Source organism: Protopterus annectens, chromosome 12.part0 (genome assembly GCF_019279795.1).
Source record: "Protopterus annectens isolate FY-2018-M chromosome 12.part0, PAN1.0, whole genome shotgun sequence".
In the NCBI taxonomy this organism is placed as follows: Eukaryota; Metazoa; Chordata; order Ceratodontiformes; family Protopteridae; genus Protopterus; species Protopterus annectens.
In genome coordinates, this window is record NC_056746.1 from 643,989,902 (window position 1) to 644,010,998 (window position 21,097).

The following is a 21,097-nucleotide window of genomic DNA, read 5'->3' on the forward strand; positions in this document are numbered from 1 at the left end:
TATTATGATCAAACACAATTGGACTTGGTTTGCGAAATACCTCTGCCATATCAACACACAGTAGTGAAGGTCCTTGAAATTGTGTACGAACATACACTCATAAATATATGCCAGAACTATTATGCCAGAACTTGTAATTACACCCAATAGCACAACGAACTCTTTGAAATAACTGCACTTTGCCAAATAAGTCTCTGTAGCACAAGAACACTTTAAAAGCACTGTACTTTATGAAACCACTCCCTATCAGTGTAAGAAACACTTTGAAATGACTGTACTTTGCAAATAAACTGTACACAGCAGAAAAAGCTCAGAGTAAGAAACACTTCCAAGCTGAATACCCTTTCCAAATAAACTGTACACAGCATAAGAACCTTTCAAAATGGCTGTACTTTGCAAAATAACTCTGCACAGTGTAAGAAACACTTTGAAATGGCGACACTCTGTGAATAAATGCACACAGCACAAGAAACTTTTCGAAATTGCTGTACTTTGACTTTACTTTGCAATATAACTGTACTTTGCACACAGTAAACACTTTGAAATAATTTCACTGTATTACAGCACCTACTCTGCAAACACTTTGCACACTCTGCGATACTTCAAAAAACTCTAGTTATATTTTGAATGGCTTCAGTCAATGCAAAATAGTAGTTTGTGCCCAAACACAGTATTTTACTAAAAAACATGCAGTTTCCTTGCTGTTTAAGCTTAATTTTCCCTTTTATTGTACTTGTTATGCCCTTCTAATCTCTTATCCTGCTCTTTATACTTTTCTTGTGCTCATTTTACTTTAAACATGCTTGTTATGCAAACCAAAGGTAATTTCGAGTCCCATATGAATATCTCGGCTAGTTTTATCAAGTAGCATGGTTTTGAACATTTTGTTTAATTAAAGATGCATTTTGTGCCGTTTGTTTGATTAATAATATGTTTTTGTGCTACTCGTTTGATTAATGTGTTTTGTGTCATACAAATGCTCCATTTCATTTTCTTTGCCAAATAAATCATTTGTGGAAGTTTTGGTTACCTTAAGTTAGTTTCTGGACCATTTTGTTTGTCTGAGCTCCATTTCACTCACCCAGATCAATCTGCCTTCAACTTCAACTATGTACCTCATGGCTCAAAGAAGTTGCTCTCTTTATCCCGGTTCTGACACCATGTCTTTCGTCTGGTCAGGATAAAACAGAAAACCAGTTGTGGGTTCAGTTCAAGCAGCTTTATTACACAGAAACATATCAGGAATGAGGCTTTGTAACTTAAACTTAAATAAACTTACAAACAGACTACCACACTCATACATGTTAACACTCTGGCTGTTCTCTCAAAATGGCACAGCTGCCTGCACATGAGCACTATTCATATGTATGTGCTAACATCTGGAAATGCTTCTTAAAGGTACATACACACTCCCTGTTCTACAGACATTCTAAAGTACAAGCTGGGGAAAATCAGCTGAGCGGTGAGTGATGTCATTGGAATGTTCCTTGTTGCTAGGAGATGATTTAAACATCTGATTGACAGAAAAATAATCTTTTATACAGCTGACAGTTATATTTAGAAATTAGACAGTTTAGGCAGTTGAGACTGTGAAGCTGTGCAGTTTGTCAAGTACTGAGCAGTTAGTAGACTCCAAGAAAACAGAACTCACCAAGAAAATTGTAAGCTTGCCTTGGCCTTGCTATTATATCTTAGAGTAGATCAGATACACTATTTCTTTAGTTAGATCAAAAACGTTTAGTTATTAAGATGGAGTTTTTATTGAATAACGGATTCCTATCTTTCAGTTTGATTTACATTTCTGTTGGTTGAATTCTAATGTTTATTGAGGGTTATTGATTTTTAATTTTTGTATCATTTTTACTTATTATTAAATGTTTTTCATTATTTTATATTGTGGCTGGAAACCAGTGTTTTTTTTTCTTTAGAGATTAGTGGGTGCTTCTACCTGTTTCATTCTCCCCAGGTCACCCCAAGGCCTGGCTTTTCTGGTCATAGCTATCATTTATTTTGATAAGTAATTTTCATAATTGAATACCTCTTTTTAAGGACATGAAGACTCTCTGACTGGTGGCAGTATTTATATATTTATTTTATTTTTTGTTTAAGTACAGTCTCATATTGGAGTCAGTACTGAGGATGCTACAGGCATTTGCAGACCAGTTTAAGAGAGAGTGGGACAAATATTTGCTACGGCTGCTGTTTGCATACAGAGAAGTACCCCAGGAATCCACAGATTTTTTACCCTTTGAGGTGATGTATGAGCATAAGGTGAGGGGGCCTTTAGACTTGATTCATGATGAGTAGGAGGGTGAGTATGAATCCCACAAGGAATTTATTGTGGCATATGTCCTAAACCTCAGAACAAGGCTTAGGGAGCTCATGGGCTTGGCCCATGAAAACCTGACAAGAGCCCAACTTGTCTGGTATGACAGGAATGCTCATGCTCGAGAGTATGCTGTGGGTTAGCAGGTTATGGTTCTCATTCCTGTCAGACACAATAAGCTGCAGGCAGCTTGGCAGGGACCCTTAAAAGTGGTAAGGAAGGTCAGTGATGTTAACTATATGGTAGAACTGCTAGGCAGGAGGCAGGAGCTCAAACTCTACTATGTTAACATGATGAAACCTAACCATGATAGGGAGGCCCTGGAGCTAAGTATTTGCAGTAGTAGGAGGAGGATCTATGGCTACATCAAGCCAGCCAGCAAAATGCCAAGTTACTAAGGTGGAGCCTAGAGTTGCACGACATATGATATGACAGTGCAGCACTGCAGTGGGGTCATCAATGCCACTGCAGATGGGTTCTCAAGACAGGGCATGGGTCAAGGTATTCCCAGACAGGCCCATTCCTCTCAAGCAACCTTTCTCAACAGTCACTTGAAAAACTAGCTTGAGTCTTCAAAAGGGGGAGATATGTGATGATGTGGGATATTACCAGTTATGCCAGGAGAAGTAGGGCAGTGGATGTGTAACATATGCCAGCACAGCTTGCTGGAATTTTGTAAAGAATTTTATGTCATGTGTATATCAAACTAATTTTGCATATGCTTGTGTTGAAAAATGTATTTGTAAAGTTGCTTGTGGTAAAATTGTACCAACAATGTGCTCTGCTGGACAGAAAAAGAAATATACATGCATTATTGTAACTGTTTAAATGCATGTGTTTTAACAGAGGATACTGGAAGAGAAGAGGTCAATCTCAATCGGCCTAACCTTGGAAATGTTCTGAAATTAAATTACTGGGCCTAGGCCATAACAATTGTATCTTTCAGTTCTCAATGCAGCCAGAGACAAAAAGCCTGTACTATGAAGCTTTTTGCATTGTCTTTGGAGTGAACTAATTGCTGCTCTGAAGAGTGGAGGTTTGAAATTGTTTTATGACTTCCAGGAGCTGTATCTTAGTAAGGCTGTCTCTGTGTGTATTATTGACACATATATGCTAAATCCTGACAGCTTCTAGCCAAGGGGGTAGTATGGGAACTAGAAGTCAGATGACCACATGTATGTGATGTCATTCTGTAATCCATCACTAAAATCATGTTTAATACTAGGTGAGACCGAAGTGTCAGAGCAGTCTGTTTTTATAACCTGACAAGGAAGGACCCTTTTCCTACATCATCTTGCCTTGCTCTAGTAAGTCAACCAGGGAATAGTAATTATTTAGATCAGTCAGGAAAATATAGTGAGATTAGTTAAGTACTGTTTTTCTGTATTTATCTGAATCTATTCATCTGTGTTATTTTAATATGTCCTATGATTGAAACTCTGGTGTTTATTGTAAATAGATGTTTAGTATTTCATGTTCTTTTATTATTTATTATTAAATATATTTAAACTTTTCATTGTGGTTGGTCTTTTAAAGAATATTTTAATCTCTATGAGTACTTATATATATTTGCTGACATCTCTGGCCACTCCTGAAAGTCTTACTACATTGACCATAACACAACCATTTGTATTAATATTAATTTCACTCATTATAATTGGGTATCCTTATAAGAGCCTTGGAGTAGCTGGCTTTGGAGTGTCTGGTAGTGGTGTAACTAACTTATAGTCTGGGCAGAAGGTGGCATAGCTAGTAAATCTGTGCCAGACTTTCCCAGGTGTGTGTGTGTGTGTGTGTGTGTGTGTGTGTGTGTGTGTGTGTGTGTGTGTGTGTGTGTGTGTGTGTGTGTGTGTGTGTGTGTGTGTGTGTGTGCAAATCAAATCCAAAAGAGTGTGTGCATCAGCTGCTTGGAGCAGGGACATGAAACACTGATTTCACAGAGAGGGTGCTGGAGGCCTTGGCTTGGACACTCAGCTGAGGACTCAGTCCTACAGCTGTGCCAGTGGAGAGTCTTACTGGGGATATGGAGAGAGAGAGAGAGAGAGAGAGAAAACACCCCCAGACTGAGTGTGTTCCCTGTATGCCCTTATGGGAAATTGTACTTGATGCAGAAAGCTGCATCCAGAAATACTGGGTGTATCCATTGTTGTCCCAAGTGAATGTCCCTCTCCAGTGCCAGTGGTGAGGATGCAGGCTCCTTGACTACTGGCTCAGTGTGGGGATGTCACAATCATAAATAGACTAAATAACTCATATAAATTGACAGGGAACAGCATAGCAAGTTGAAACACTCCAAATGACCTAAATATGAAACATTTTTAACATAACATGCCAATAACAACCCCTCACCTCAACTTCTCCAAATAACAGGACCAGATTCTGAATATTTCTACCTTCAAGCCCAAAAATACCAGGGGAAAAACAGAGGAAAAAATGTTACTTAAGTGATTAAATAACAGTTTACAAAAAATTATAATCACCATTATTCAATGCAAGTGGTCTCCAATGAACTAATCCAATTTATCACCCTTCTTATATATAAATCTAATCTTGCCATCACAAATGTCATTATTACTAATACCAAATTAAAGCTACTCATTAAGAACATACAAAAACAAAGCTCCCTGAGATTAAAATATTTGTCTATAAAACATTTAAGTAATATTGTCGATATCAGAAGAATCTTTTAGTAAAGACTATAAAACCCTATTCAGTTCTAATTTACTAAAGGGTACAATCAGTGATTCAGCATAATCATTATCAAAGGCATATCCCAAACTTTTGTAGAAGGAAAATCTACTGAATGCAAACATCTTAAATAGTGATCATTTTCTTTTAATATATCACCCTTAGTAGTATATATAATACATGAAGCCAATCTAGGCCCAGTCATGTAATAATGTAACTTATTATTTTGTTTGCTAAGTAAGGGAGAAATATCCCATCATGTGCCTTTCACAACATACTTTTGTTTAAATAATAAATGAGTCTAGAATTATTTTGTTGCGTAAGTCTAGAATTATTTTGTTGCACCAGACTGCTTTCGTTGCGAAGTATAGTATCAGCATGCAACCATACACAGAAGTCAGAAAATCCTCATATAAAGACACATAATAAGACCTTTTAGAAGACAATAATGTATTCTCCGATGTAATAAAAATTAACCTATAACGTTTTCTAAAAAATAACCACCAATGGATCCAATAATTACAAAATGGAAGCAATGAAGCATGCTGTGACCATAGGATGGTAAGGTTTGATGTCCAATAATTAGTCTATAAGACCCATCCAGCTAAATTCTTTATATGTTTACCTTCAAATATATAGAGAGCATTTTAACTAAATTGCACAGACAATGCATAATTATCAGTAAAAGGCAAAAAAAACTTTGAAATCAGTGGCCAACATTCCCCTCTTAAATGTGTGTTCTATACCATCACCCCAAATGAGGTCACCAATCTTCAAAACTTCCTTAAAAAAATTCTGCATAAATTTTACCATAAGACTTACGTAAATGACAGTTCAAATCATCTAACAAAATAATAGACAATGTAATGGTAACATGCATCATTTTTTAAAGGGTCATTTTTTTCTTCAAACTAGTAAAGGACATATATTAAAATAACATGAAAAGGCCCCAGATCATCCTGAAAATCCAATATCAGCATAAATCCTGGCTCTACTATAATGAAATTCAGAAGAATAAAAGATGAACTAACTACTATGGTCAGACCCAAAACTCCAAAAAACCTTCCCATTCTATATAACGTCAGCTTCCTTATGTTTATCCATGGATAAAAATAGAATATCCAGCAATCCAGTCATATCTGACTGAGAAATACAAACTGTAATGTTTGAATGCATCTTTATCAATTTATACTGTTAACATTCAAACGTCCAGTAAAAATATTATCCCTTCTCTTCACTTTTTTAAAGTTTTATTAGCACCCTGGTTTATTTTTCTCTTAAGTAATTTATGCCTGAGACAGCAATACTATCAGGTTTACCCCTATTATCCACATATATTCCCTCATTTTATGTTGTCTCCTTACTTCTTTCATCCTCTCCAGTATCTACTATAATACTCTGATTATCAAGGCAGTCATTGCTACCTTCTAAATATAATGTAATAAAAGTTTCCCAAGGGGAGTAATGGTAACAGTTTCTGCAGTCACTACAGCATTACATTCCACAGTTTGCTCCATTTCTAACAAATCCAGACAATCAAACCATAAATGTCAAGGCTTTCTACATTTTCTACATATCGGTTCACAATTCTTAATGGAATGACTAATTTGTCCAAAATGTGAACATTTGTGTTTATCACAAGACTGTATAAGATGAGCATGTGACCCACAAAAAAAACGTTTTAGGCTGCACCTTATAGAATACACATGCTTTCAATCCATTAATTATTACAGCAGTAGGTAGGAATATGTCGCATTATACCATTTTCAATATTCAAAGTAACCTGCACTTCCCAGACTCAATTCTAAACTTGCCTATCATCATAAACTTGTTTAATCATCTGAACAGAATGACTCATGGAAAGAAAAAACATTTTAACCATTTCATTATCAATATCAGCTGAGTGAATTTGAACAGTCAATTTATTTTTAATCAAAATATTTAGTCAAAATACTAAATAATTAGACCATGGTGATATGTCTTTTTTTACTGTCCCATTGCAATAAGAAAGTTTCAGCAGTAGCCATAGTCTCAAAAGTCACTTCACAATACCTTTCTGGACCAAAATGTGTACGTACTCAAGTGTCCTGTACAATTAAGCCCTAGATGTACTAAAACATTGTCCCAAACAAAGTAACAGTTAATAGGCTGATCTTCTTTGCACACAGTCTTCACTACTGGTAACTTACAAAGGGAAATATTAGCCCTCTGTGAACGATTACCTTTTACTGCAGATGCTGAACCATGGCAGTCTCCACCACATCACGGCCACCATCTTGCATCTGACAAACTGAAGTTATAGAAGCCATAGAACCTCTAATACAACATTGCCAGAAACAGCAATGTATCCACCTTTACCACAACATTCCACAATTTGACTCCAAGAGACAGCATTTTCTCCAACAGGTTCTTCAGTCTGAAAAAGGTATTTTAAAGTAACATCATTCAATCCACCATCTGTAAGCTTGTAATTAAAATATATTTATTTCCAGCATGAAAGTCTGTAGTCTCAGGTAGAGAAGCCATCCTCCATTCCTCAAAATATGACTACCCTCCAGCCTGTCACATAACATCCGAGACTGTAAAAGGGTAGAGGAATTTCCCAAACACCCTGACAAAATTTTCCATAGTAGTAGAAATATCACCTTGGGTCTCCCCTGAAAAGAGGCCATTAGCCTAGTAGGACTATCCTGGCCAATAAAAGATTAATGAATAAAATCTGAAGTCTAATTGACTGTAATTGTGAGAATGAGGGTGGTGGAAAATGAGTGTGTGTGTGTGTGTGTGTGTGTGTGTGTGTGTGTGTGTGTGTGTGTGTGTGTGTGTGTGTGTGTGTGTGTGTGTGTGTGTGTGTGTGTGTGTGTGTGTGTGCATAGGAGAAGGGTTCCAGTGTATGTAAAAGTAGCAAGTTGTCCATATTTTTTTCACATTCCATCAGAGTCAGACATCAGCCTTGTCTACTAGAAGTGACTATCCTGCAGACTGGGCAGGATGTATGTGTGACAGCAAGTTATCACCAGCACAGTACTTTAGCAAAACAATTTGCCATACTACAGTGTTTGGCCATCTGGTTGTTTTTGGCTTTGATTCCTTCTGTGCGGAGTCTGCATGTACTCTTTGTCTGTGTGAGTTTTATCCAGGTGGCCTGATATCCTCCCTCAGACCCTCATATGTATAATGTATGTCCATAGCCATTTATGATTTTACTTTCATCCCAGTATATAACATCACAGAGATACACAGAAGATAAATATGTTTTTTGGTGGTAGGGGCATACAATATTTCCAGATTGGGTTTATACATCCTTTCATTTCTCTTCTCAGCTTTTTGAAAACTACTGTGTTGTTAGCTGTGAACATTAAGCTTTAGACAGAATTTATTTTTCTATGAAAGAGAAAAAAATAAGACCGAATTCCTTTCCTTGTGCTTGATTTTTGGTCAGGCCATCATTAGATCAGACAGTTGGAAAAAAGCTTTACGATGGACCTGAAAGCATCTAGAAATGTATGACTTCTGGGTGCGTAGAATTTCCAGGCTCCTGACTTAATTCACTTAATTCCTTTACTCTTACTATAGCAGAGTCTTGGCAAGTTAGGGTTTGTTAACATGATGGAGGGAAAAGCTAAAAAGTAAGAAAAAGTATGAAAAATAAAAAAGTAATTATCTGGGTAGTATGGGGTGAGTATGGGGAAGAAAAGGGAGGGGCACTGGAGAGGTGCAGGGCAGACCAGTGTGCAACAGGGAGGGGATCCCATAGGCTCCTTTGTCTAAGGCTCCACGTTACCTAAGGCTGGCCTTGTTGACTGTAGTCACACATATGAGGTACATATAGTCAATAAAGTGCTAGAATAAATGGGAGATGTCAGACTCCATCTTTTGTTTGATCATAGCTAATGGTCACTGACCTGCAGTAATAGAACACCACTCCATTCCAATTAGTCATACCCATTCAGTAGCTTTTTGCAGTCTGCTCCACCCTTGCTTTAAAGGAAAGGTAGTAGACACTGTATGGGAATGCCATACAAAAGGTTCCGTACTGAAGCTGGAGATTAGCCTACTGAATAATGCCTGTCTCCTAATGAATTCAGTCTCTGTAATGGGTGCAGAGTATTGCACACAGCTGGAGGACCCACTAAAGTACAAAGGTATTCAATGAAGCACAGAAAAGGAAATGCATTCCATGAGTAATATGCATCTCCCCAAAGCTACATGCTTTTGTACCAATGGAGCAGTAAAGAGCCTAACACTGATGTAGTGCCTGCTGCTGTAGTCCTAGAAGTGTACTAAACACTGAAAAGAGGCACCAAGTGCTGCTATAACAATGTAACAGTGCTGTATACTTTGCAGGGGAGAAAAGCATTCCAATTCGCTGCATAATAGATTACTGCTAAACTTAAAATGTGCATTACTGTGACAGGGACTCTGTATTGATAGGTGGCTACTTGCTGTACTGATAATGTGGAAGGACAGAGCACATATGAAGGAAATAGCCTTGACATCATTGCATGGCCACCTGCAATTATGGCAATGCAAATCAACCTTTAGTCAAATTCATTTTAATCAGCTGAAGTGGACCTCTAACTCTCGATGGAAGTGTAGAGCATATTACTAGGGGGGGGGGGTCTGCAGCAATGCAAAATATGCTGAAGTTGCAAAAAAGGAAGGTAGCTACTGTATGTTTGGGGTACGAATAGGTGGGGTTCAGCACCAGTAATTTTCTACCTGATGTGATTATGGAAAGAGAAAATGCTGGACAACAGTTTATAAATTTTTCCCTATTATGAGCAAGAAGCCATACTACAAAATTGTACTACACATTAAGCACTAGGTATATTCTGTATTACATTGTGCTGTGCTTTGTTCTTATTTTGTGTAAATAACTTTTGCATTATTATAACTACAAAGAAAGTTTTAAAAAGTAATGTTGCATTTTAGCATGCTTCGGACATCTGCTTCTTTCACAGATTACTAGGAAATCTTTTATTCATGTTTTATTTGTTTTAAGTGTTCAAGGTAAAGTTTGATACTCGAGGATAAAGTTTGTGAAGAAAACGCTTTAAGTTCTACTTGTCAAGTTACTTTTTATTGTATTCATGATATTACTGTGTACAAATAAAAAATAGCCTGTGATAAACAGACTACGTACTGCTCAAGGCTAACACTGCACATACTTTTACAGGATAGTCTGCAGTGTTAACTGAAAAAGAAAATATATCAGGAAGTAGGCTGGCTACATGCCTCTCATGAGAAAAGACGGAAGGATTTTATAGAACTATAAAATATAGTTTATTGCTTAGTCTGCTCATCAGATGAACAACTGGGCAGGTAAATAAACATAAAACTCATTCTACTGGTGTAAATCTGCTGTTAGAATTTCTGCAAATGTACTTCTTAATATTAATACAATAATAATGCTCTTAACATAGACATTTCAAAAATTTAAGAATAGCACGTATGTGATAAGAAAATGCCATCTCACATGACAAGACTACATTCAAAGCTTTTTAACTGGGTTAAAAACAACAGTTGGTATCAATTTTTCTGTTAATGAAAATGAAGAATATGTTGACACCATATATTGTCTTTGCAGAAACTCCAAAGCTGGGCCTCAGGTGTTTTATCCTTTACTACGAACAAAACAGCACTGAACAGGTCAGCCTCCAAGGACCCCATTTCTTCCCAATCTGACTCAGGAGTGTCCTGTGAGAATGACTTAGAATCGCCAAGTCCTGATCGATGCAGTCAGGGATTATTATTTGTATCACAAGAAGAGTGCGAACCAATAGCTGAGGAGTCCCGGGAAAGTACGGTTACTGCACTGACGCCCACATCGGTAGACGCTTTCGAGGAGTATCAAGCATGGCTGGAGGCCTGCATTGCTATGCTAGGAAGAGACGTTTCCACAGAGGAACTTTGTAAGCTCGATGATGCTGCAGATGCTATGGCTGCATATGACATCAGTACATTGAGACCTCATATGGTACAGAAGACACCCCCTACACAGAGGGAGAATCAAGGACTCCGTAGGTTCTTAGAGAAAAAAATACACTCATTCTGCAAAATAATCAACACCAAAAATTTGCACTGGACAGATAGGCTATCACTAGATACAATTTCAGAAGAAAATTAAGCTGGGATTTTTGGTGCTTGAACACAAGCTTCTTTTTTGGTGTTTGCACTCACAAAATGAGGTAAAGTGATTAGACATCATGGACGTTGTTACAGAATGATTTTTTTGCTTTCATCACAGCTTCCTCCATTAACCAGTTTCTGAGTCATTGTAGATATTAGTTATTTATACCTGCTCACTGTAGGTATAGTGCTGTCAGCTGTTTGACCTATAGAGTTAGTTCTGCTCTGCCTGACAGTAGAAGATGCGCACTCACAATCACTGATTTCTGATTCAGCTGTCTTTCATATAGAGGATTAGCCTTTAATCATGGGGGGGCTGTATTTGCAGCAGTGAATTATACCATTCTGTAAATGTCTGCAACCTGCTCAGAAGAGCCTTGTTTTCAATAAAAAAAACATATCTGCTAGAAATCAGCTTGTTGCTAGAACCTTTTTAACTTCGTTTATGTGATTAGATCACAGAAGGGGATTCACAGAATGCTTGCACACATGGATTGAAAAATGCTGTGAATAAAAAACAAACAAACCAAAAAAAACGGATAGATAACTTAGCTAGTATATGATATTTAGGTAACTATCTTCTCACATGTATATTAGGTTGCTACTGATGGGTAAGTAATTGAAGAAAAACAAAAGTTAATATATTTTCCATTATGCTATACCTATATGAAGTGTGTCAGTCTGTGGTAGCAATCATGAATATATATCACAGGTATTAGAAGCACTCAGCATTTTGAATGTGTCTCCCTCAGTTTATGAGATGCTACACAGCTCGCATCTTTTCAGTTTTTATTTGCATTTGTCTTGGTTTTCTGAGGCTACATCATACAGGTAACCCTGATTAAAAGGGAGAGAGTAACCAGGTAGGGATATTGGTGCTAGACAGTTGCTTGTTGCAGTGCGCTAGCAGGGAAGAACAAGAGAATGACTGCATGCCTTAGGTCTTGGTAGGGGGTTGGATGGGAAGTTTGTGTTACTAAAGGTGAACACACTTCTTACAATTCTAATATTATAAGTACACAACTTTCACATCAGAGAGCTGTGGGGGGAGGGGTAGTACTCATTTTTATCTGCTCCTCCATAACCTCATGCTAATCCTTCATATATCAGTTTGAAACTCTTACACATACATAAAACATACTAAATATAGCACCCCCCCATTCTTCCTTCATTAGGCCAGTCATAAAATACAGTGCAACATTTGGAATGTACTGCTGCATGCTGCAAACAGTTTGTCGGGCTAGAAAGACTGCAATGTTTTCTAACTAAAAAACATTTGGGTTGTTACTGTTGCTACTTTTGGCTTAAAAGAAGGGTTTGTAATTAGCCTACTATTTCTTTATGAAATATCAAGTAAGGTAGTTTTACACTCAAGTCCTGCACTCCTGCAGTTCTAAAACTCTTCTGTATGGTGTTATACCCACTAGGAACAGAGTTTTCCAAGACAGGTATTTGAGATCTGTTGTAATAGCTAAATTCAATGGGGGGGTGTCAATGGATCTTAAGTAAAAGATACCTTTTAAGAATATCTTTAACGCTGTTATAAGAACAGCAGGTGCTGGTCTTGATATTAAAGGTTAGTTGCTAAGTGAACCTTAACAGATGAATAACTAAGGCCTTTCCTGAAAATGTCTGCCAGGTATCTTAAACCTTTGTCCAGGGGTGACAGCCAAAATTCAGTGCCTTTCTTAGCTACCTAGTGGACATGCATTTTCCACTTAAGTTTTCCTTGTCAATGGCTTCTTTGAGAAAACAGTGCACATCTGATGTTGTAAATCTTCATTCATTCCTTACTGATAGGATTTTGGTTCCATCCTTGGAACTGACCCGGCCAATACACAAGCTCGTGCCAGCCAAAAACTCTCAAACTAAGTCCTACCCATAGTGCCCCTCATCTCCTTCTCTTCAGATTGAGTTTGCCCACCCAGTATAAGACAGTGGAAATAATAGAGATAGTTGAGGCAATGTAGGCCTTATCTGAGTAAATACCTTATCAGGCAGACAGGAGTATAAATTTCATCTTGCCACCCTGAGCCTGTACAGCTTTTATAAGGCAGAGCCACAGTTCTGTTCTCTGACATAAAGGTTTTGCAGGCTGTGGAAGCCTCTGTATACCCAAGAAAGGTATAACTCCACATGAAGGTAATATATGACTAGATGTATTGACTGATGTCCATGAAATTTAACAGTCTAATCAGATAAACTGCATGACTGGCTAGATGCTCTGGGGAGGTCATAGCAAAAAAACACTCATCTAGATAATGAAATATTTTAGTCCATAGTAGCCCATGGTGGGACGATAGCACCAACTGCACTCTGTGAACAACCTGGGGTTGCAGGAGATTGAAGGGCAGGCTTCTGAACTGGTAGTGTTTGCTAAGTACTTCCTGTATTCCTTGGCAATTTTTATATGGGGGTAGGCATCCCAGAGGGCCAAAGAACATATCCAATCACCATTTGATAGGCAATGAAGGATAGTTTTCACTGAGCTTATCTGGGACATTTCATTGGTTATGAACTAGTTTAGACTCTGGGACCTTTTTATTGACTATGAACTAGTTTAGGAAATTGTGGTCTTGAAGGACTTGTTGTCCTTTGGCTTTTTTAGCACCAAAAATATTTTTTAAGAGTAAACAGAATCAACTCAATGGCTGCAATTTCTGGATCAAATTAACCCACTAGTCCCTTTATCAGAGTGAGAGACCTGTGGCTTATTTGTTCCCCACTCAAGGTGAGAATTGGGTGTTAGGGAGCAGGCTTGTCTGCGGATCCTATGGACTGTCTCTTCCCCACCACCATGGCAGCCTTGTGAATTTAGCTATAGCTGCCTTTGGAAGATGCATGTGCACTTCATTGTATGAGCATCCTCCCAAGCAAGTGTCAGACCACGTGCAGTACGGGACTTGCTGTACTTTTCATGTTGTAAATGTAGTGTGCCTGGCTTTCTACCCCTAGGATGGGTAAGCCAGCAAAGGCCACTCACTTCCAACTTCCCTTTACTGGTCTCTCCAGCACTCTTGCCATTAGTCAAACATGGGCCATCTGAGTTGCAGTCAGGGCTTTATCCTTCTGCACTGTGGGGTTGGGTACTATAATCATAAGAAGCAGCCTTGACTTATGTGGTTTGATGGGACCTTTTGGAGGGCTCTTTTTGTACAGGAAGTTGGTCACCTCCGGCCCTACTTCCTTTTTTTTTTAAGAGATGTGGAGTTAGGTATGGTCTTCAGTTGTGAGAAAACCATGAAGAAAATAATACTGTAAACTCTGGATATTATGCTTCTATCTGATTTAACCCCAGTGACATTTGACCACTCTTCAAAATGGGGGGGGGTCAATTTTCCCCTAACTGCCTCCAGAGGGAGGCAACTAGGGAAGCCTTCAGGAGTACTGCTGACTGTCTGTGAGATGCATCTTTGCCTACAGAGTTGTTAGTGTCATTGAGGTGGCCTGGGTTCTGGCCCCTTTGTGCTCCCTCTTGGTGATTCTGCTGTGTCCCATGCTAGAATCATATCTGACACTGTGGAGCCTGGAACTTGACTTCCACAGCTGTCAGGGGTTTGCCTTTCTCTTCCACATTTTTAAGGTGCCTACTGATCACTTCACTAAACAGAAGAGGTCTTGTAAAGGGGTATCTAAAAACACCACTTTAGTATCTTCTACAAAGTCTGTAAGACTGAGCCACAAATGCTATCATACTGTAATGCTTGGAAACATTGCTCTGTCCAAAGCTCCAGCCATGATGTAAATGGCATGGGCTATGTAGTTCATTATGCTGGAGGAAGTGGCTGCCTGGGCCTTGATCACTTTCTTTTTGGCCCATCTAGCAACTCCGCTGTTATCTGGAGCATTTCATCAGTGATTTCTGTCTGGAAATAGGCTATATAGGTTACGTAGCTCAGTATACTCAAAGAAAAGATGGAGGACATGAGTGCCCACTTTCCAAAGTAATCTGTCACACTGGTTGCCCTGCCTAGTGGACAGATAGTGTGGATCTGAATAGTAGAAGCTCAGAAACATAACATATTGCGAGTACAATGCCTGAAGAAATTCTTGTCATGACTGAACTTGATACAGTGCAATGAAGAACTGATGGTTTGAGAGGTGAGATGCACTATAGAAGCTAGAAGAGACAGCGGTCTGCCTAAAGATGTTCCAAGTGCTGAGCAGAGCTAATGTCTGCAGCATATAGTTGTGAATGTTACCAAACATGGATCACTTCATAAGAGATATACAGTTGTACAGCATTGTTTATAATGTAAAAGAATACAGTCAGTAAGGCAGATGATTTTCTTACAGTTGGCCATGTTCTAGAGAACTAAAATCTGTATTATTACTTTGTGGACTATTTAATGGTAAGAGACTACTGGCTGTTATGGCATATTAGTATATATTGTACTACTGCATTGTCCCTTCCTATTGCATCATGGGAGTCCAAAGACAAGAAGTGGTGTATTTCGGCACTATTTCATGACAGCAGTTTAAGGACCAGCATACTGTGCTGCCACAGCTGTTTGATAGCTACAGATTAAAGTTCCTGCATGTACTGCTTTTATACTGGTACCATTGTATTACAGCCTTTTTGAAACCATGTGCTGGTTTTATACTGGTACCATTGTATTACAGCCTTTTTGAAACCATGTACTGGTTTTATACTGGTACCATTGTATTACAGCCTTTCTGAAACCATGTGCTGGTTTTATACTGGTACCATTGTATTACAGCCTTTTTGAAACCATGTACTGGTTTTATACTGGTACCATTGTATTACAGCCTTTTTGAAACCATGATGTATTTTTCTTATAACTAGCTCTGACTCATGTCAGTAGACAGATAAGCATATTTCACATATGACAAAGTGAACAAAAGACCACTGGGACTTTCTCGTCCCGAGGATGATTCGGCTATCCCAATATGCATTCATCCTTTTCTTTTCCACACTGAGAGCCTGTGTTTCTACTTTTCCCGTCCCCTTTTAATTGTTTGCTGTGTTATATTCTAAAACTCAATGCACCGATGAATTACATGTTGTCAACATGTCTGTTAGCAGTTCTTTCTTGTCTCTGCCCTGAAATGCTCCCTTCGGTTAGTATATTATGGTTTGTGCTTCTTCCTGCTCTCTCTTTCATTTCAAACTCCATGTTTGCACACATATCTTAACACTCCAGGCCACCCATCTTTAAACTGTCCCCATTATTGTCTCAAATACCTTTTGCAATCTTTGTTATTGGTGTCTATATCCCCTGTTTATTTTTCCTGTCATCTGGACCCCAGATCGCTGCATTGTACTCTAGGAAATGTATACCCTCTACCATCCTTGTGTCTATACTCCTGGCTTGGTATTCAGATATCTTATTTCTTCCATCTGCTGTGTTGCCATATTTGAAAGAAATTATTTTGGTGTGCTATTAATTAACATCTGCATCTAACTGCTGTTCTACCGCTTCCTCTAATTTGCTACCAGTTTCTTGAGAAGGTAAGCTGTTTTAAGGTTTTCTACTTATCAAAGTGTATCATAAATTCACAGGAAGGGTAAGTGCCAGGGCATGTGTCTGGGGGGGGGGGTGCCAAATAAATTGACAGTGTGCAAGTTTTCAAATAAATCTTTTCTTTCAAAACTAGCAAAGCATTATAAAGTTGCTATATAATAACTTTTTATTACCTAAGAAAAGGAATAAGACAATTTAAAATCTTCCAATAAGTGACTGCAATCATGATCACTTATACACAGTGGGGGTGCCAAATGGGCACATCATCAGGGGGTGCCAGAATCCCCTGTTACAGCTTTAGTGAATCCCATCAAACCTTTTGAAGATGAATCCTGTTACAGTTTGATGTACTTCACACACAATCCCTTGTAAGCTGCTTCCTGTTACCAGTCTGACTGTGGTATCATCTACAAATACATCGACCATGTTCTTCAGACAGTTAGTGGTGTTTGAGATAAAAATGCTGAATAATGCTTGCTGCTGGAGTATTTTCAGCAGTAACCTACTTGTCCCTGTATATCCAATGATATGCCCCTTTACCAGCACTCTTTGTGTTGTGTATGTGCCTTTATGTACAGTGTGTAAAAACATTGATAAATAGGGAGAGATAACAGCTCTAATGCAGTGTGTCGTTAACTTACAGTACCTGTCACTGAGCAGATGCATCAAGCTCAGGTATAGTGCTAGGATCAAGTTTAACAAAATGAGATTTCAGCAAGTTTGTTATCATACTTTAGGATTAAGTTCCCGAGTGTATATGCCTGCGCACATTTGTGCATATGTTATTTAGTGAATATACTACATTACTCCCTCTTTCTGTTTTAACCTCAGCAAAGAACAACATGGCCATGACCTACAGGCCATCTTTTAATACTATAAGCATCAGAATACTTTCTCAAATGTACGTATTATTTGGCTGGATTTGCCATTGTTGTTTCTGAACAGCTGAGCTTTAACCACAGGTATTATCATATTTTGGGTATCAATTTGCTTTGGTTTCCCATAATATTGTCAAACAGCATTATCATTTTACTTAACAGTACTCATTTACTGACATTTAAGAACTTCCATTGCTCGTTTTTAGTACAAATTATATTGTCTTTAATCAAAAACATACCTTTCTCTCCATTATTAAGGCCCTCTAAACATCATTTCTTAGGCCCACATAGAATGGAACAATGACCTGGAGAGACTTTTTGTGAGTGCCACCTACCTGAAATACTGTGGTACCAGCTCCCATGTCTGTGTCACCACGTGCTCTTGTTTGACTTTGATCATTCATCCCTTGCTGGTTTGTCATCCTTCTCAGTGTCTGAAATTGTTTGGTCATCTCCACTGGAAGTGCTGTTTGTCATTCATCTTTCTTTGACAGAAGGTCTGGTCAGACATTCACTTTGTGTTGGCATGACTTTGAGTTTTCTTTGTACAGGAAGAGTTTAGAGGCTGGCCATCATCGGTTCCATGGCATTTCTGTGCTCAGTGACTGTTTCTACAAAACCTGTCTATTCACTAGTTCTACACCATCTGGCTGATTTTAACTGGTCTGTAGCTTCTCAATGTACCCTGTTCCATATCAACAGCAAAAGTGGGCCTGTCCCTTGAAATAACTCGCTCCATTTAGCATTTTTCAATTTTATAATCCCTGGCCAAGAACTAGAATTCAGTACAAAGTTTTACAATGGTCACTCATTCATATGCTGAAACTGTGTGAATCTATGCAAATCTGGCTTTAGTAATGCCGATGTAAAAAGAACATTGATATATATGAATAGATTTGTCAGTGTAGTACAGGTCACTATGTTGCGTGAAAATAAATTTAATCTGCTTTATGCTGCATGGGGTTTACATCAAGCCTCATATTTTTCACAGTCTTCATAGAAAGTTATATAAATTATAGTGGCTGCCTCTGTTAATGAATGGCTTGGGATGCTCTGGACACCAATATTTTATTAAACATTTAACTTCTTAGTAAAGTATATTATAGTTTTTGTATCTTTCATTTTTACCTTGGGATCAGGGCATTAGGCATTGCTCTAACCTTGTAAACAGGTTCATAGATTATTATGTTACTATGTTAACTGCCCTTGTGGATCATTTTAAGCTAGCCAATTACCTCATGTGAGACCCAAACCCTGCACCTTGGGTCTGTAAGGTAAACATCTTAACCATTATGTCAACCTCTCACCCCAAAACTGCGGGCATTTGGTTTTCAATTCAGTCTTTGCATTTCTACCTTTAAGAATTTTCATTTACTATTAAAACTGTCATGTCTTTTATCACCCATGGCAAAATTTCATCTGTGACAAGTTTGTTAGCAATCTTAGCTGCCTCCTTCAGTATTTTTCAACAGAACACCATTGTAGGTCAGTGTTTATAACCCATAAACAATGCTTTCTGCTCTACATTATATGCAGGTAATTGTAAATTCTGCCTTTTACCTTTGTATTTAAGAAGTACAGTTATTTTACCTCTTGGAGAGACATTTGCTCTGATAAGTGTGTGTTTATTTTGTGTTGTTTTGCTACAGTTTTTAACTGAACATCACTGCACAGTTACAATGGAGGCCTAGGGAGAAATGTTCACTTTTTACAGAAAATGCAATGTAACCAAAACCATAACAATTGGATAAGTGACAGCCAAGCTGTCATAACACTGTTTTGTATACATGACAGATTATACTACTCCCTAACTCTTGTGACTCTTAGGTAAACAGAATTCTAATTGTCATTAATCAGCATTATGTATTAGATGCAAATATATATACATTGTACATAACTGTTTTATGTTTAGCTTCTCTATTTAGTCTTTTACATTTTTGTTTGCTTATATTTACTTATGATGTAGGTCAAGTTTGCAGTTTTATGTACAGTCACTTTCTTGTACACTATTTATGTAATTTGGTACTATGTTAAATACTGTATCTAATGTTTGTATATGTTTACTGCATTTCTTAAGGAATTTGGGTCATGGCTGAAAAGGGTCATGCTTACTAGCCGATAAAACTAGTTAACAAAATACAATAAATAAACAAGCATATTTGCAGTTTATCATACTCTACCAAGTACTTTGGAACAGTTGTATTAAACAATACTGTTTATCTAACAAGATGGAATACTATAATTCACATTTGCAATATCTAAGTAATACTACGTATACAGGAGTGCTTGTTCGTAAGGTGAGATATGCATTATCCTTTAAATATTTGCAGGTCTGTATGGTCTTTGCATGTTGAAGGCAATAAATCCTATAACTCCAATACCTGAAAGCCAAAGCAAATCTGTTGCTGAACTGCATTACAGCTAAGCTGATGGCTGTAGATGAGTGTAGGGTTTTCTTTGGGCACTGATTCTGTAGTTAAGGCCCGTAATGCAGCTTGGTGTATTAATGATAATTATAATGAGGTCTTAGTGCTGATTAACCCAGGGAGCACAGTGATAGGTTTTAAATATCATATCAGCATCATCCTCATCCTTCTTTCCCTTTTTTTACATGGGGTTGGAGTGTTGCATCACCTGTCATAACCTCTCTCGATTCAGTGCCACTCTCCGAACTTCTTTGACAGTCATGCCTGATTGTCACAGATCTTCTCTCATGCATCTCATCCATCTGTTTACTGGACATCCTCATTTCATCTGGCCTTCATCTTGTCTTTCATAATTCTTCATCTTCTGCTTTTCTGCACATATGCCTAAACCACCATAATCTGCTCTTCTTCATTTGTTCCACACTATGCATCCTGTCACCCATCTTAGGCACTTCATCTCCATCACCTCTAGCTTCCTCATCAGCTCTGTCTTCAGAGCCCACTTTTTTGTAACATGCAGTAACACCTGTGGTCATACCACTGTTTTGTATAACTTCAACAAAAAACGCCAAATAACTTCAAAAAACTATGAAAAACAAAAATAGCAGAGGGTCGCTGAAAAACAGTTCACAAACCACAGGTAGTAGCGTATGAGAATTTAATTTCCGCTTTCGTCACAATTTCATCAGAATACAATGAGTGCAAAAATCAACCATCTTAAATACCCCAATTAATTAAAACTCAATTGATTTGAATCAAAATACAAAAATACATATTGTTAATAATAAAAAATGCTTATACATTAAAACAAGACATTAAATCTATATCTCTATACATGACTAATTTACGGTGTTTTAAAAAACACTTCAAATTAATGCTTTCATTAAGTCCTGGAAAACTATCTGATTTTAGTTTAACCTGCCATAAGGACTCCCGCTGTTCAATATAATTCTTAAAGTCCCCAGCCCTCCCATCAGGTTTGCAAATTTCCAAGACAGAAAATAAAAATTTTTTATATGCAGTGCACAAAATAGAATGCTTATATAAAGCATTATTTGTTTTTCAGCGACCCTCTGCTATTTTTGTTTTTCATAGTTTTGTATAACTTACCATTTTTTTTGTATAACTTACTTTTCAATTTTTATGGCATTCATCTGTCAC

General features: G+C 37.8%; 1 protein-coding gene across 5 annotated transcripts in view; it reads left to right on the top strand.

Annotated features, from left to right (window-relative positions):
- The window catches only part of AMZ1 (archaelysin family metallopeptidase 1), a 523,657-nt gene extending 503,939 nt beyond the window's left edge, over positions 1–19,718 (top strand). For 3 of the 5 annotated variants that reach the window (XM_044089775.1, XM_044089773.1, XM_044089774.1), the window contains exon 7: positions 10,605–19,713. In XM_044089775.1, coding sequence (XP_043945710.1) covers positions 10,605–11,144 — 540 coding nt within the window. In that variant the 3' untranslated portion in view covers positions 11,145–19,713. Of the gene's footprint in view, positions 1–10,604 lie in introns of all 5 variants that reach the window. The other 2 variants (XM_044089776.1, XM_044089772.1) reach the window with 2 other exon arrangements.
- The last annotated feature ends 1,379 nt before the right edge of the window (positions 19,719–21,097 follow it).